The 17,238-nt window shown below is 33.9% G+C and overlaps 1 protein-coding gene across 1 annotated transcript in view; it reads right to left on the bottom strand.

The window, feature by feature from the left end:
• The window catches only part of CNTNAP4 (contactin associated protein family member 4), a 203,585-nt gene that overhangs the window by 17,097 nt on the left and 169,250 nt on the right, over window positions 1–17,238 (bottom strand). Inside the window, exons 15-17 of the mRNA XM_056513630.1 lie at window positions 16,700–16,827; window positions 8,475–8,645; window positions 3,544–3,762 (exon numbers count right to left, since the gene is read on the bottom strand). Coding sequence (XP_056369605.1) covers window positions 3,544–3,762; window positions 8,475–8,645; window positions 16,700–16,827 — 518 coding nt within the window. The remainder of the gene's footprint in view (window positions 1–3,543; window positions 3,763–8,474; window positions 8,646–16,699; window positions 16,828–17,238) is intronic.

Below are 17,238 nucleotides of genomic sequence, written 5' to 3'. Positions count from 1 at the left end.
GTATTCTACTGACTGATAAACTGACCAGTGTCTATCTGTCTGTAAGTCTTACAGTATAGATGAGGATACCTGTATCATTAAAATTTTTCTGGAGAAGCTGGCAGCTCATAGCTTGAACAGGTGAATTCTTTGCACTCTTAGAAACTGGTGGGATGGCCAAGCTCAGAGAGTAGTGGTGAAGGGAATTACACCCAGCTGATGGCCAGTCACTGATTTGGTTCCCCAGGACTCAGTGTTGTAATTGCACTTCTGTCTAATATCTTTACTGGTGATTTGGATGAGGGTATTGTGTGCACCAGCAGTAAGTTTGGAGATGATGCTATGCTGGGTGGGAATGTTGATCTGCTGAAGGGTAGGAAGGATCTGCTAAGGAATCTGGACAGGCTGGATTGATGGGCTGGGGTCAGTTGCGCAAAGTTCAACAAATCAGAATTCTGGCATTCCTACACTTTGGTCAAAACAACCTGATGCAAGTCTGCAGGCTTGGAGAAGAGTGACTGGAATGCTTCTTTCTGGAAAAGGATCTGGGATTACTGGTCAGCAGCTGAGTATGAGCTGATACCTGGCCTGTATCAGCAGCAGTGTGGCTAGCAGGACCAGGGCAGTGATTGTCTCCCTGTATGTGGCACTGGTGCGGGCACACCAGTACTGTTTTCAGTTCTGGGCCCCCCACTACAAGAAAGACATTGAGGTGCTGAGGTGCTGCAGCATGTCAGGAGATAGGGAATGGAGTGAGTAAAAGAGTTAAGAGAGTAATTCATATGAGAAGCAGCTGAGGGAACTGGGTTGTTTGGCCTGGGGAAAAGGAGGTTCATAGGTGACTTTATCACTCTCTACAACTGCTAGAAGGGAGTGTGTAGCCAGGTGGGGTGGGCCTCTTCTCCCAGGCAAATAATGATAGAACAAGAGGACATAAACTCAAACTGTACGAAGCATGTTCATGCTGGACATCAGGGAGAATTTCTGCACTGATGGTCAAGCATTGGAGTGAGCTGCTCAGCAATGTTGTGAAGTCCTGACTGCTGGAAATGTCCAAGAAAAAACTGAATGTAGCATTTAGTTGACAAGGTCATGTTCATTCAAAAGTTGGAGGTTTTTTCCAACCTTAATGATTCTACAATACCCCTCCACTGGTGTCTGTTCTGGTATAATTTGTCTCAGAAGCAAGCTATGCCTACTCTTCAATAAGAGGAAGGTTAACATCCCTCTAGGCAGAGGAATACCAGCCAGGTTATAACTATACAGAGCAATGAGACTGTGACTAACACTAATGAGAGTTGTTGATTCATTCTTTTTCACCGTTCCTTATTTTTAGGGAATTCCATGATAGCTACCATTTTATTCATCTGTGTTGCTTAGCAAGGTGGGCAACCCACATACCATTTCTTCTGTCCTTTGTTGCACAACTTACTCTGATGTTTCTTGTCCTTTGTTCTCTTTTAAAAAGTAAAACCAGAAAATATTCCACATTTTGTGAGACTGTATATAATATATATATAAATATATATTATATTTATATTATGTATATATTTATATATATAATATATAAAAATATGTATATAAATATATATAAAAATATATATATATAATGCTTATACATTTCGAGTTCTCATTTGGAGAAATGCTTCCATGTGATCATCCATTTTAAGTTTTCTCAGTTTCAAAGTTTGTATAATTCTTGGTGCTACATGGAATATCTTGACATAGCTATCATTATTTTCAGTTATAATGGAACAAAACCACCTGGTGGTAGCAATTTCATGTCACCTCTTAAAATGGCAAGAAATTGAATGTAGAGTAAGGTCCCTTTCAATCCTAATTACTCTACATATCTTTGATTCTATGGTTTTGCAGGCTGCTTAGATTTTAGTTCTTCTGGTTTTGAAAAAAACAGAATATATACAACTCCTTTACTTCTTCACAAGAAGTAAAGAATGTTTTAGCCTGAAGAAATCAGTCTTCATATGTTAGTGACTGAGTGATGGGTAACTAAGGAAGGTACTAGATTTCCAAGATGACACTTAAGTAAAGAGTGCCTCTGCTAATGCCATTCTAAAGATACTCTGTATTTCATTTTTCTCTAGATCCTTAATTAATCCCAGATCTTCATGAATTTTCAGAGTGAAAAATAACCCTCAGCACCATATGCAAAACAAAGTTTATTCCAGTGCAATTATTCACCTGAACATTATCGGAAGAAAATAAGCTAGACAAATTGCCTGTAGATAAGTCAAAACAGTTTTTATATTGTCTGCTCCATAAAAAAGATAGACAAGAGCATATATTTTACTTGAACTTGCCAGATTATTTGACCAAAAAAATCACTATATTCAATGGCCAAAAACATCACAAGAAAGTGCAAGTGTTAGTATTAGATTTTTAGGAGAAGGACTGGAAGAACTAGAGACCAACTAATTATCTAAATAATTAGAAAAGTCTTAGATTTGATAGTGCCAAAGAACCTATAGAATTAGACCACTTCACTAATTTCAGGTATTCATATAATAGCAGTTACATGCCAAGTCAAGTCAGAAAACAGCAATATAATTGACTGTAAACAGAAATCTGGTCTTTCCATTAACAGAGCTATTGCACTACTGTGAACACAAACCAATCTCAAAGCTTCTCTTAACTCCATGGTAACTAATACATTGGATATACTTTTTTATTATGGAATCCTTCTCTATGCTTTTAATCAAATATAAAATTCTTCAGTGTTTGTTCTAGTCTTGCTACCTTTTGAGGCAAATTCTTATCAGAACATACAAGACTTACCTCTTTATTTCATTTTTTTTTTCAGCTGCATTCACATTTTTTGTAGCTACAGTTTAAGAACACTGTTGCCCTTAAACAGACTCATCACCAACACACAGTATATAAAACTTACATTAATTTCACATGAATTTCTCAGAGCAGACATAAAGAAAGATCTCTTTAAAAGTAGGGTCAGCTTTAAATGCTCTTATACTGTAAAACATATATTTACACCAGAAACGTATGAATTAATAATAAGGCAATATTACATTAAGAACACTACTATGAATATAACACATAGCTCTATATATCTTTCTGTAATAGCTAAATAAATACTAATTATTTTTTAATCCTTTTCTACTTTTCAGCACTATATCTAAATGCCTCAATGTTGTGTTTCAACTTGAGAAGCTGTGGATAAAGAGACACAACAAAATTTCCTTGAAATTATAGAAATGGCACAACTTCTTTAGTAGATTACATCCTCTCAAAAAAAGATGCAAATCTAGAACCTTGGATGATCCTTCAAACAAACCTCAAAAGAAGTAAACTTCATTTGAAATCCTGTCCTGGAGTAACTATTGGCCAAGGTGCTTTGAGATCTATAATAATATAATCTAGAACAATTTAATCTCAAAATAATGAATAACTCCACAGTTTTTTCACAAAGTCTCTCGTACAAAGTGTTTTGAAAAGATCTGGTTGCCAACACTTTTTCTCTCCCTCCTCACCCCCGAATTTTAGTATTTTTTATGATGATAATTAGGAGTTATTCTGCGGAACACCTACCTACAAAAAGCTGGCTGTTGAGCTGCAAGCGAATATGTCCATCAGGTGGAGCACTGTGAGACCTCTGAGGAAGCTGATCTATTTGTAAGGAAGCCTCTTTGACGTTTCGTTCAGCCTTCACATAATGCCACTGGTTGTCATTTAGGGAATTGCGCGATTGCACTATGACTTCGCTAGGTCCATTTCCCACGTCAAATGAAAAAACCACTTCAGATGGAGCTAGAAAGAGGATAGCAGTAATAGACATAAATAATTAAATAATTTCGTAATTAATTTGGGGTCACAAAATAATTAATAGTAGAACAAGCTACTTTAAGGTTTAGCCTAGTATTTCATGGGATAAGAGAGATTGCTTTAGAGGAAGAGTTTACTTCAGGGGCCCGCAGCTCATTCTTCACACTCACTGACAGCAAGAGCAATGATTTATGCACTGCATGGAAACCAATCAGTTTGTGGACCCCTGGAGAGCACACTAGTCAAGAAACAGTGAAATGTGCTAGCTTTGCGATTTTTCGGTCTGGATGAAATTCGTCTCTTGATTACACGCTAATTGATTGCTGCTGTTAACTATATTTAAATTACCACAGCTATAATCCAGCCAGCATATTCTACAGTCTATTCACTGTTATTTAGTAATTTTGTTATATAGTCTCTACAAACATCAGAGGGAAGATTTTGATGTAGTTTATAAATTTATTATTTAACTTGAGTTTGTTTTTTTTTTCTCTAAGCAACTTTCACATTACACAGTTTCATGGTTTGCCTAGAAAATCATAACTGAATCTCTGCAGGTCAAAATAAAAAGATGAGGAATATGCCAGAAAACCAAAGATCTGAAAATTGTGACTATTCTCTCTGAAAGTCTTGCTTTCATATATTCAAAGACAATAACGTATGGGAAAAAGTATTCCATTTACAATGGATAGCCATAATTTTGAATCATTAAGGATTTCACTAAAAGATTATAGAGAAGATTCCATGGATCCAAAGAAAAAAGTTTCCTATTTACATCATTAAACTCTGACAGAAAAGCAAAAAAATTAGTAGTCAAGGGAATTAGATGAGCTCCACACATTTTGCAGGGGAATTTATTGAATTAAAAAAAATTTCCATGCACTCTTTTCACTTTCTTTTCACCTTTAAAAATATATTAGATATTTTAAAACATTTAAATCCACTTTGGCCAACCTTTAGGCTGAGTAATGTCACACATTTTCAACCCCTTAAACCCTAAATCTTGTTGCTATAAAGTATTTTCTTATAATAGTTAAACCTAAGACAGAAAAGTAAAATGGGAAATACATAAATTGTTTCTTACTAAATAAAATAAAGCATATTGTGTGGTCAATTTATAAATGGAATGCCTTTTGCAATAAATTACCTCCTCTGCTTAAAAATCAACAGTTTTTAATAATACTAAGAAATAATTTATGTCTTAACACAGTTCCTCAGGAAAATAAATTAATTTTAGGATAAATTTCTTCTACTTAGAAAAAGCTGAGAACTCACTCTCCCTTTATAGAGGGATAAAAGAAAAAAACAGCAACCACATAGTTGGAGAACAAAAGCAACAAAACAAAGTCCATGTGACTGGCTAAAAAGAATTTCTACTGAATGTTACCTTCTGCAGAGAGGTCTTTGTAATCTTCTGGATACTGTTGGAGTTAAGCCTGAAAACACAAGTTCTGCTTTGAACTCACTGAATGGGCCTATTAAATAGCATATCAGAATGACAGATCTGATAAATAATGTTACTGTTTAGATCTTAAAGGCAAGAAAACACATAATAAAGATTTTGACATAACTACTGAAATAATTAATTACGTTATACCACTAAAAAAATTAATATAATCTTGAAAAAAGGGAAACTATCCTTGAAGTTCCACACATGAAGGCTGAAATAATAAGAATGGGTGTATGGTCATCCATTGTAGTGTCTTGAAGTCTAACCAGAATATGTCAGAAAAAAGTGAAAAATATAACATTATAAGTATTTTTCCTAATAACAACAACACTACAAATTTGAAAAAAATTTTGGGTTTATAAGAACCACCAAGAAAATATACCATGGGATGTTGAAGGATGATGCTGGGTTCTCAAATTCGTAATCTTGCAACAAAGGACATAAGCACAGAACACTCTGGTCATTTCTTAGGCAGCAGAAGAAAATGTGTCCAGGAGTCCTTTTCTGGCATAAAAATATTTTCTGGGTACTACCTGCATTGGTGTTACTAAAAAACCATCCAAGCATTGCAGGGACCCTTGAAACCCTAGTGCATTCAAACATAGGCAGGGCACAGCTACAGACTGTGGCTAGAACAACTAACAGAAAGCACAGCTGCAGAGAACCATTGAGTACTGAGTGTGAGCATTGTGTGCAGAGGCAGAAAGTGATTACCAACTAATATGCTACAGGATGCAAAATCTTAGCATTCTCCATAAAGGAAACAGTTGAACTGCACTCATCCTGGGTGCAAATCTGGCAAACAAAGGCCACCAGTTAGTTGCATATTGGACTTTTCTGATCTACTTCCAAAGCAACTGCAGAAGCCCAACCAATCAATACACTATGGTGTTTCCAATCCTAATTTAAACTTTCATTTAAGTCTTTGAAAATAAACCTTTAGTGGGCATTCAATATAAAACACTCAGACCTTTCACTAGAGCATGTAACCCTTGGTCCTACAAGTATTTAGCAGAGTGTACTCTTCAGAGTAGAACTGGCTTTGTTGCTTTCAACCACTACTTCTGCAGGAAATCAGCAAACCAGGAAGAAGTTCAACAGACATTTATAACTTATTGCAAAACAAAAATAAGGGATCAAGAATCTTCTTTGAAACAAGCATCTTCTTTTACCTAACCTCTATTTTAAAATACATTTAGGATGCACACACCATTTTTGTAACCATGTTCTAGAATATAAACACTACAGTGTTTATAACTTCATAAAACCAACAGAACAGCTTTAAGTTTCACCTTTCCTATTAAATTTCTGAATCTGATGCTTTTTATTAGAAGCTGGACTTCAACGTCTAAAGATTACTACTCCATAAATAAAATAATTAAATAGAAAGTTTGAAAACAATCAATAAAATATTACAAAACATCAGTCTTCCCAAGAACTGAATGTCAAATGTTAATGACATAACTTTTAAATATTTTCTCACATCATCATCTTAAACAGTTAAATCTGAAATTTACATATTTTAGATTTATTATTGCACAAGTAAAAGACATTAATTAATTTGAAACTCTTAAGAGCACATCAGGTGTAGGCAGATAATTTACATTCACATTTATTATGTGGAGTTTTATATGATGATGAAATCTAAATAATTTTATACCATATGAAATATTCAAGTTCAATGTGCTACACAATAACGAGATAACTTTGCTTTTTTAGATGCTGAAATTCTAGACCAATTCAGCCTTTTGCTTTTTCTCACACCTCCCTACTCATATAAAGTCATTTAAAACCCATAAGTATGCAGTGCTTTGTATGTTCATGAATGAATGGGACAAGTGACATGAGGCTGTCTTCATATTATTATTCTGAAGAAAAACTTACAGTCTTCTGACAAATGTCTGAATAAATTCAGTCGTCAGAAGCATTCCTTTAATGCTTCCATGATTTACCTGTTTATTTTGAAAATGGAAAATCATTTATCAGACAAGACTACCATCAACGCTTCTGACAGCCTCCACTAAAGTGCTGATCCAGTAATTTTCTGTATTGCATGACATGAGTTTACAAAGCTGCTGTCCTTTAAACTATTCACAGAGCTTTAACAGAAGGCAGATCATACTGCCAAAAAACATGGCAACAGCAATGTTGAAAACAGGGTTGCTTCCAAATACAGCACTAAAGTTTTAGATGACGAAAAACACATTCATTAAACACAACAAAATATTCTGTAATTAAACTACCTACAGAAGGTGTTTTCCTATTTGTTTCATTAACATAAGATGTTAACATGGACCAAAAAACCCCAAAAAGCAGAATATTTTACTTTTTAATAAAAAATATTTGAAGTTCCTATACAGTTTATACTTTTCTATAAAGTTTGTATAAAACACATATATTTATTTTTATTTATATTTTTATTCATTTATATTTATTTATTTCTTCCCCAGAAAATACTGGAGTCTCAGAACAAAATTAATTTGGGAAAAAATGTGGAACTGTCTAATCTCAAGGTAAAAAGTGTTTCAAAGAACTCCCAGAATCACCAAGCAAGCAGAAGACTTTTCAATTAATGTGACATTTCAAATTAATTCAAAAGCCTAATAAAAAAATGCTTCATCCTTTTAAAAACTCTCCCTTTTAATAATGAGCAATGTAAGTATAATACATTGTGTCAACTAAGATAAAGGTTTCATTTTACATTGGTCACCTTAAGTTGGATTTAGTGGGATATTTAATTCTCTCTTAAGCAACAAAAAATTACTTCTGCTTGTAAGTCTACGAATTTGTGTCTGCACAAATAAAATGAAACAAAATTGAAAAAAAAAAAGAAAAAAGAAAAAAGAAAAAAGATGAGAATGTGTGACTTAAACTACTGTGTCACAACAGGTCTGAGTCATGCACAGTGAATCTTCCAGCAGCCACATATAATGCCTGGTGTTAAAATTTGGAGGAAGAACACTTGGTGGCAGAGATGTCCTGAACACAAGAAGCAAAAACAGTCTTAGCAGCCAGGGGCTGATTACTGTGCTCTTAGATTAAGAAACCTCTGGGGCAAAAAATTTCCTCAAATGGATACTTGTTTAGCTTCAGTGCTGTGATTTTTTGTGACAATGATACAGGTCTGTTAGTAGTAGAAGTAATACAAGTGGAGAACAGTTTTTAAATACTCACCCTTTAAATTAAATTCAATTTTTATAGTAGTGACAACAACAACAACAAAAACACCATCAGTCATGTCACTTACACTGTAACTCTATCCTGATGAAGTCTTGAATTCCCAGGTTCTCTAAAAACACTCCTGAGGAAGCAGTTGTTTTAAAGAAAAATGAGACATCTGCACTGAGTTCTCCATGGAAGGTGGGGAAATGCAGGTAGGACGTCTCTGTGTTGAAGGAAGCCGAATTCCAAAATGTTCCTGGTTAACAGAATGAAAGTATGATAGATACAGTGTTATCTAACATTTCTAGTGTAAGTTTTATAGCAAGGAGAAGATACTTGTTATCATTGTAGTCCAGTGAAATTTACCAAATATCTCAAAGAATATAGGACAAAAATCCTTGCAATTACTGTAGAAGAAATCAAAGAAATAAATTGCAAAATTTAATAAGTTAGCTTAGGCATTTCCCCGGGTTTTATTTATTTTTTAGCCAGAATTCAATCATAATTTGCAAGATTTTGTTATTGATTATTAAAATGCTTATGCAAAATCTCCAATATCACCCTCTTCTAATAAGGACATAATCTTCATTTCTGGTGTTCAGCTAGAAGTACCTTGTTAGTATTGCTGAATCCTTACAGATATATCAGTATTTATTATATTGCTTACTAAACCAAATGAGGCATTCAATACTTTCTTATCTAATTGATCAAGTCCATTGCTTATTCTCCTGATAATGTTGTGATCTTGGTCTAACAGTTATGCAAAATTAATTTTTACTCCAGCCATGCTCTGATTTTAAGATGGGAAGGAAGAAGCAAAAAGAAAAGAAGAATCGAAAATTTCTCTTCCTGCAAAATGAAACACTATAATACAGTGTATATGGAGGTCTAGTCCACAGCCAGTGAAGTAAAATTAAAGTCCATTCCCTCATTCCAGCAAAGTTTTCATCATTTTAGGAAGGGATTGGATCCTGAACCTACAAAACCCCAGAAAAGCAGCATGACAGGATTTTCACAGATATTCTGGCAATTGCTCATTGTGACTTTTGACACTCAGGAGTTTTGCCAGCTATCACAAGTTAAAGCAGCCATCGGGACAGCTTTTACATGGTGAGGCAGCTGTGAACAGATGGCTGCAGCTGGTGCAGCTTTGCACCTCGCTCTCCTGTGCTGCCTTATGAGCTTCTTGAAGTTACCAACCTGTGAAAAATGCCACCAGAAAAGCAGCAGTCTTAGATACTGGCACCAGTTTTAAGCCCATATTCCTCAACTGTTTCAGGTCATGGCTCCCACAGAGCAAACTTCACAACACTTGTGAATCAAGTGTATCACAGCTATTTAAAAATAATGGGCTGGCTGTTACCAGTAATTCGAACACAATAGGAAGTTAATACTGTAATTTATACAAAATTGGTATAACATTGCCAACAATTAGAAGAGAGTCAATAGTGGCAGTAACAGTCCAGTAAAGTAGTGATACAATTAGCTTCAATGGCGCATTTGAATGATATTTGTAAATCAAAATTTCATCCCTGGGGGAGGGTAGGGATAGGAAGTTTTATTTTTTCTCTCCTAATTTACTGTTTTTTCTTTTCTAACTCTTCTTTTTCTCAGCTCTGAGAACTGTGTGATTTATGGATGTAAAGATACTCTATCAATAAGGCAGGTTAAATATAGGCTTAGGAAAAGTGTATTACAAAGTATTTTATATTGTAAATCATGTTGGGAAAAGAATTTCTTCACTTTATGACATCTGGCTCACAGTCTCCCATTTAGTTTTCTGGAACTGCCAAACACCATGTGGTTAGGAAATCAATATTATTTAGCATTTTTTCTAAGCAGTAAGGCTGCAGTCTTCCTATGAGCAAAAAGAAGGAAGATCCTATTCTTATAAATTATACATAAAGTTGTTCCTATTGAAAAAAATTACATAAGCTTTTGGCATGTATCAACTAGTCTTACTTGAACCTGTAAAATAAAAAAAGAGGCAATAATAACAAGACAGAAAAAATAGCCTTCTCAAAACAACAATGCAGTTGCAATTTGTAGCACTCTACAAGTTCCTACTGAAAATTGAAATCTGTTCATCTTTTGTATCAATTCCTTGTGATATCTCTAATAGTTGTATCTTCATTCTGTCAGCAGGGACACTTAGTGTTGAGGCAGAGACAATAAAGACCTTATGTTGCCAAACAGTATATTTTTTTTTTTTTTTTTTTTTTAGCTGTAAGACCCATAGATAAAAGACCAGAAGGGAAAACTGTGATCATCTAGTTCTAAGTCTGATAAAATACAGACTGTATAAATGCTCTGAATCAATTATTGTCTGAAAAACATAATTTAGTCTAGGAAAAATATGCAATTGATTGCATTAAAACATGTCAATTTATAGAATATTCACAAATGCTTTTACTGCCAGTTTGTGCATATGCATGTATTCACATACAGTCTAGCTTCAAATCCCAAACATTAAATAATTTTCTGGCTTTATTTACTGCTTTCAACAATGTTATTTGAAATTTCTTCCTCTATGAAACTCCTTTTAAGATAAACAATCACCACAGATTATGCCCAAATTCAGCAAAGAGATTTAAATGCTTCTACTAAAAAATGAACCTCAACTTCTTTAATGCTATCCTTACATTCTCTTCATGTATTGTAAAACTGTAATCACAGACTTGTATTAAACCCCTTGATTATGCAGGAAGCTGCAAAGAGGACCAAAACAATGTTGATTAGACTGAGGATAGGACAAATATGAATTAATAATAATTTATGTAATGCTAAATAAGGGGTAGAGTTGAACACACAGTTTACAACTACTTCTGCTACTGAAAGCAAAAGACATGCCCTGATTTCTCAGGGTACTGAAGAGAGATGAAACAGATGGTTTTCCTTGCTCGATCAAAAATTTACTGAGCTGCTTTAATGAAGGTATCACTTAAGATTGGTTAATATGGTTAGTCACTGTTACATCCAAAGCTCACACTATTTGGTTTTTCTTTCCTCATTTAAATGTCAAACAGAGGAATGTGTTCTCATTCCACATTGAATGGATTGTCTGCTTGCATTTACATGCTTGCACTGTCATTTTGCAGTTGAATTTACTTTTTTTTTAATTCAGCCAGGTAAATGACACTCCATTCAATACCTTACTAGAGCCTATCAGTCTCCTCACCAGTATTACCCTTATCTTTATTTAATGTAAATTCATGCTGAACAATATATTATCTTCATAATGCACTATAGTATCTTTATATTATTTTTTATGAAGAACCATATAATCAATTTTATTTTGGACCCAAGAAACAGTCTTCTGCTGACAGATTATAATCACCCATTTAATACAATAATTTTAGAACATTCGATATATTTCAGTGTTTTGGATTTTTTTTATATATCCCAATACCTACTGGAAATTCATAGAAATAAATCAGAATATGTCTACTTAGCTCTTGTAATGAAAAGAACAAAAAACACCCAACATAGAAAGGTAGAGTTTTTTTAATTCACTCATACTAATTACTCTATTGCAATTTATTCAAGTCTAGCTTTTACTTCAATAATGACAAAAATAATGGAGGTAACTCTCTCTTTTTTCATGAAGACCACAGAATTTCTGTCTATTAATGTACCGAAGACTTTGTTCATTCTCATATGTTTCAAAATCTTTCAGTTGATATAAGTTAATGTTAATCTTAACTTTCATTTTTATATATTTTTCAATTTGATAGTAGCAGTCTTAACATACAATTTATTAAATATATTGTATTGTAGAGCAGAAAAGGGATTATAGAAATGAACCACTACTTCATTTTGAAGGTCACAGAAAAGTGTGACTGCTACTCATATGTGTGGTGTGGCCACCAAATACCATTGATTAACGTTTTTTAAATGGCCATATTATTCTAGAATATCTTTAGTAGTTTCATTGTACCTTGGCATCTTATAAATATAAGCAGGTAACTTTATCATAAATGCTGAAATATCAATAACATCTAACTGCAATTTTTAAAACTTTATAAAATATTTTATATTTATATTATTTATATTATTTATATTATTTATATTATTTATATTTATATTTATATTTATATTTATATTTATATTTATATTTATATTTATATTTATATTTATATTTATATTTATATTTATATTTATATTTATATTGCTTTTGGGTTTTTGCTTGTTTTGTTTTTGGGGTTTTTTTCTCACAGAAGGCTACTCTTTCCTGCCCTGCTCTAATATGGCTTGGTTTTCTTATAACTAACATACTTCATTGAAGAGATCAATCCTTAAAATCTAAAATAAAGAAGCCAAGTACAGTAATGGAAGGTTAAAAGAAAGAGTGAAAATAAAAAATATGCAACAATAAACAGGCAACAACTTCTGGACTGCATTTGACACATGACTTTTCAGAAGCACCCAAATAAGTTGCTCTAACTTGTAAACTTAGTGCAGTGCATGGTTTATGACAATTCAATTCAAACAATTATTCATGGTTCTACTTTATTTTGCTGTGGGCATAAACAATTTTCTTTTCCTCCCAAGTAACTGTCCTACAAGGAACAGATTATTGATGCAATAAGAATTTATGATCTTTTAGATCTGAGTAATTTAATGAAGTACTGAACTTATTATAAATACCAGTAAACCTTCTCCTCCATGTTTTTACATGGTATGCGAGTCAGTTAATCTGAAAAATTTATGTCTGTCAGATAGAACAAAAACCTATTTAATAAAGGACACTTCCTGTGAAATACGATCGTATTATTTAGTTCTGAAGAGCAACAGAAGCAAAAAAAAAAGCAATGATCTCTTTGAAAAATTCAAATCACACTGTGAGTCCAAGATATCTATTCTTCCTTGTTTGACAGCACTTCTGAAGAATGGGAATTTGCCACTAAACCTTCTTTGCATTTTTCACCTATCCAAAGGTAAATGCCATTAATAGTACATTTAATTAGACCCTCATGGGTGTCAACAACCTCAGGTTAGGGAAAAAGGTTTAATAATGGTCTGCCTTCCTTATGCAACTTCAAACTGCTGCTAGAAGCAGTGGCCTGGCAAGACAGTTTAAACTTTATCAGTTTTGCCTACTTTGAAAATTAATATGTAGAACTCAGAAATTACTGCAAGTCATAGCTCTTTGCATTACCTGTAAAGCTAGATATTAAAGAACATGTTCATTTTAAAATCCACTGCTGATATATAACTACCATTGGAATAATAATAATAAATAAATAATAAAATAATGATGATTATACTATTACTACTACTACTACTACTACTACTACTACTACTACTACTACTATTATTATTATTATTATTATATAATAATAGTAGTAGTAACAACATCATGTAATATAATACTATATATACTTCAAGTCCAGTATTTGACTGGACACTACCTTGCCAATGAGATCATAGCACTGAGTGCTCCATTCAGTCTTTCCTTAAACATCTTCACGGATGATGACTCCACAGCCTCCCCAAGCAGCTCTTAACAACTCTTTCTGTGAAGAAATTCCCCTGATGTCCAGCCTGAACATCCCCTGGTGCAGCTTAAGCCTGTGTCCTCTTGTCCTGTCTCTGGTTACCTGGGAAAGAGGCCGATCCCACCTGGCTGCATGCTCCTTTCAGGGAGCTGCAGTGATAAGGTTCACCCTGAGCCTCCTTTTCTCCAGGCTAAACATCCCCAGCTCACTCAGCCTCTTCTCATGGAACTTACTCTCTAGGCTCTTCATCAGCCTCATTGCCCTTCTCTGGACTTCATTACATATCATGCTATAAAATATGTAAATGATAATTTCATTATATATATATATATATATATATATATATATATATATATATATATATATATGCATATATATGCATATATAACATGCCAAACTTGTATTTAGATGTTTTATTATAAACGCTAATAGAATTTGTGGTTTTCTTAACAAATTGCACTTTGGGTTTATGTCAAAATCTCTGACATAACTATTTTTCTTCAAAAATTGTGTTGTTTTCTCAAATTTTAGCTTTTACCTCCTTAAATACACATCTTCTGATACTGTATTTATGATGTAAATGACTGAGAAAAAAAATCAGTGTTCTTATTTCAAGGTTTTTTCTGTATCATGACCATGAACTGTTATATTCTGAAATCTTTTCACTGAGCTTATTTCAGTTCAAAATTGCTTCTTTTTGAAGTCAAGTACTATAATGTTGTATGACATTACAAGTATATTCCTCTGACATTCAAACTGAGTTCCCATGCTTGTTCTCATGATATTTTAGAATTCTCCATCAGAGCTTGTCTAGAAATACTGTGATCATTCATCAGTGTGAAATATTGCAGCAATTCAATCACCCAGACTAAGCAAACATCAAATGAAGTCAGAGAGGTCAATGAGTGTCAGAAATGTCTGTATGTTTTAGAGATTACTCTGAGGAAGCTACTTGACTTCCATGTTTTAAGATCTGTCACATCTGAGGTCAGGTTTTGTAATTAATAATAGCTGGGAACTTGGTGAGTAGTGGAATTCAAATTCAAATTCTTCTCCCCCTACACAAGCTCTAAGTGTTTCTGTTTCATTTCTGCCTTTGCCACTGGCTTCATTTTCTGTGGCCACAGGGGAGGTCTGCTGTATCACAGGCTGAGTGAGCAGGGCCAGTCAACTGAAGGAGATGGATCCTTCCCTCTATTTGACATTTGCAAGAGAACATCTGCATTGGTGCTGCAATTTCTTTTCCCCTAGCAAAGGAAAACATTAATAAACAGGAGGAAGTATTGTGGAGGTCACCAGAATGTTCAGGTCTGGAGCACTTGTCCTGCCCTTCAGGCTGGAGGAACAGGGCTGCTTCAACCTGGGGAAGAAAAAGGTTTTCTAGAGACCCTTACAGTAGACTCCAAAGCCTAAGGGGAAATCATGACACAGATACAGGGTCTTTGCTATGGTGAAAGCACAAATAAAAGGCTTAATAAAAGCACAAATAAATTCCCACTGAGGACAGCCAAGCAGCAGAAGAAGCTGCCCAGAGAAGCAGTTCATTCTCCACTCTTTGATGCTTCAAAGCACTGAGAAACCAGATCTCAACTCATGGCTAATCCTGCTGTAAGCAGGACACCTCCTCAGGACCTGTCACACTGAATTAAACCATAACACTATATCACAGTTCCATGATATGTAGGAGAAATGATCAGATGTCAGACTAGCGAAGTGAAAGAACCCAATGGGATTTTTAAGTCTTATACATTTTCATAAGAAAATTAGAATGCAGTGCTGAAATACACATCTGTTAAGAAATCTTCCAGGCATAATTACCCTGACAAGACAGAGATGACACAAAAATAAATACATACTAATGTGTATTTTTTAATCTATGTACTTTCTTGAGTGAGCTTAAAAGTATAAATCAGTACTTTACTAGTATTTCTCTTATTCATACAAGCTGAAGAAATTTGAAAACCAAACATGACATCATATGATGAAGGAGGAAGGTCACATAAAGAATAAAAATATTTCTAAATATTATATATAATACTATGTTTTTTATAGTAACAGTAAGGTCATGAAAACTCATGAGGTAACGTGATTAAAGAAATTAAAGAAATTAACCTAATTTAATATTGTAATAACTTACTCAACTGTATATCAAATATGGCTTATCCAACCCTTCAGTTGAGTTCTTTGGGGTTGTTTATAGCATAATTCCTAATTTTTTATTACAAACCAGAGCAGATATAGAATTTTGCATACTACATTACTATTGAACATAAGTCAAACATGTTCTCTTTCTTGAAAAGGGAAATTATTAAAAACAGAAATATCATCACAAATCTTCAATAAGGTATCAGTTTTGCATAAACATACTGTATACACTGAGTTACTCTCCCACAGTATAGCTTTCCTAGCTGCACAGAAATTCAGAGGAGATAATATGTGCAATGTTTTGTGATGGACGCATGCATAGCTAGTAAAGGGTATGCCTGCAAGACATGGTAACCAGCTATGAACTCCCCTTCATGTAATTAAATTGATCATGTATTCATGAATTCATAATTAAATCCAGTTGGATAAACCAAAATATCTGTTTGAAAACTATTACAACACTTTTTGTTTTCACTGTTGATGTGTATCATGAAAAAGGCATTTTTACAGTGTCAATGGTTTGCACTGGATGATAGCGGGTCTTTTTCCTAATTCCTGGATGAAATTTTTAGAGAAGCATATCTTAGGTTTGTAACAAATTATGTTTAAAAGTCATTGCAGAAAAAAATGCATCATTGTTTAGCAGAACTCTTCAGTAGTTACTTACTATCACCACGGCAAAGCAAAGGCCCCAGTTTGTAAGCAGCTTCCGAGTTTGGTCTGTCAGTATCTGTGACCACAATTTCAGTTACTGGTAGGTGGTCCTTGTAGGAGAGGAAGCCAGTATCATTAGTCCTGAAAAGGTAAAATGAAAGCCACAGCTCTCCTAAATATTTCCAAAAAATAATTTCATTATCATTGACACATTCCTCAAAAAAAGGAAAGAAACTTTAAAAAAAACAAAAAGGCTGCCTAAATACGTACGTGTGCATATGTGTTTGCACATGTGTGATACAAAAAACTGTGAATAGAAACATATGCTTTGGAGTTGGTATTGGGCTCATTTGGCAGACCTGAAAGAATTTAATTGAAGTGGGTAGTTCTATGGTTGTACTGGTCTACACAAGCATGAGAAAAGTCCTCTTGAAGTAATGGGCACCTAACTGGCTGCCTAAGTCAATGAATTTGCCCAAGTCAAATTTGCTAAAGAATTTTATGTCTCAGAGGAGATAATATATCTATAACTAACTCCATCATCAATATGGA

The sequence above is a fragment of the Oenanthe melanoleuca genome, chromosome Z, assembly GCF_029582105.1.
Source record: "Oenanthe melanoleuca isolate GR-GAL-2019-014 chromosome Z, OMel1.0, whole genome shotgun sequence".
Taxonomy (NCBI): Eukaryota; Metazoa; Chordata; class Aves; order Passeriformes; family Muscicapidae; genus Oenanthe; species Oenanthe melanoleuca.
Note: the sequence above shows the minus strand (reverse complement) of the source record. Positions and strands in the feature narration are given on the sequence as shown.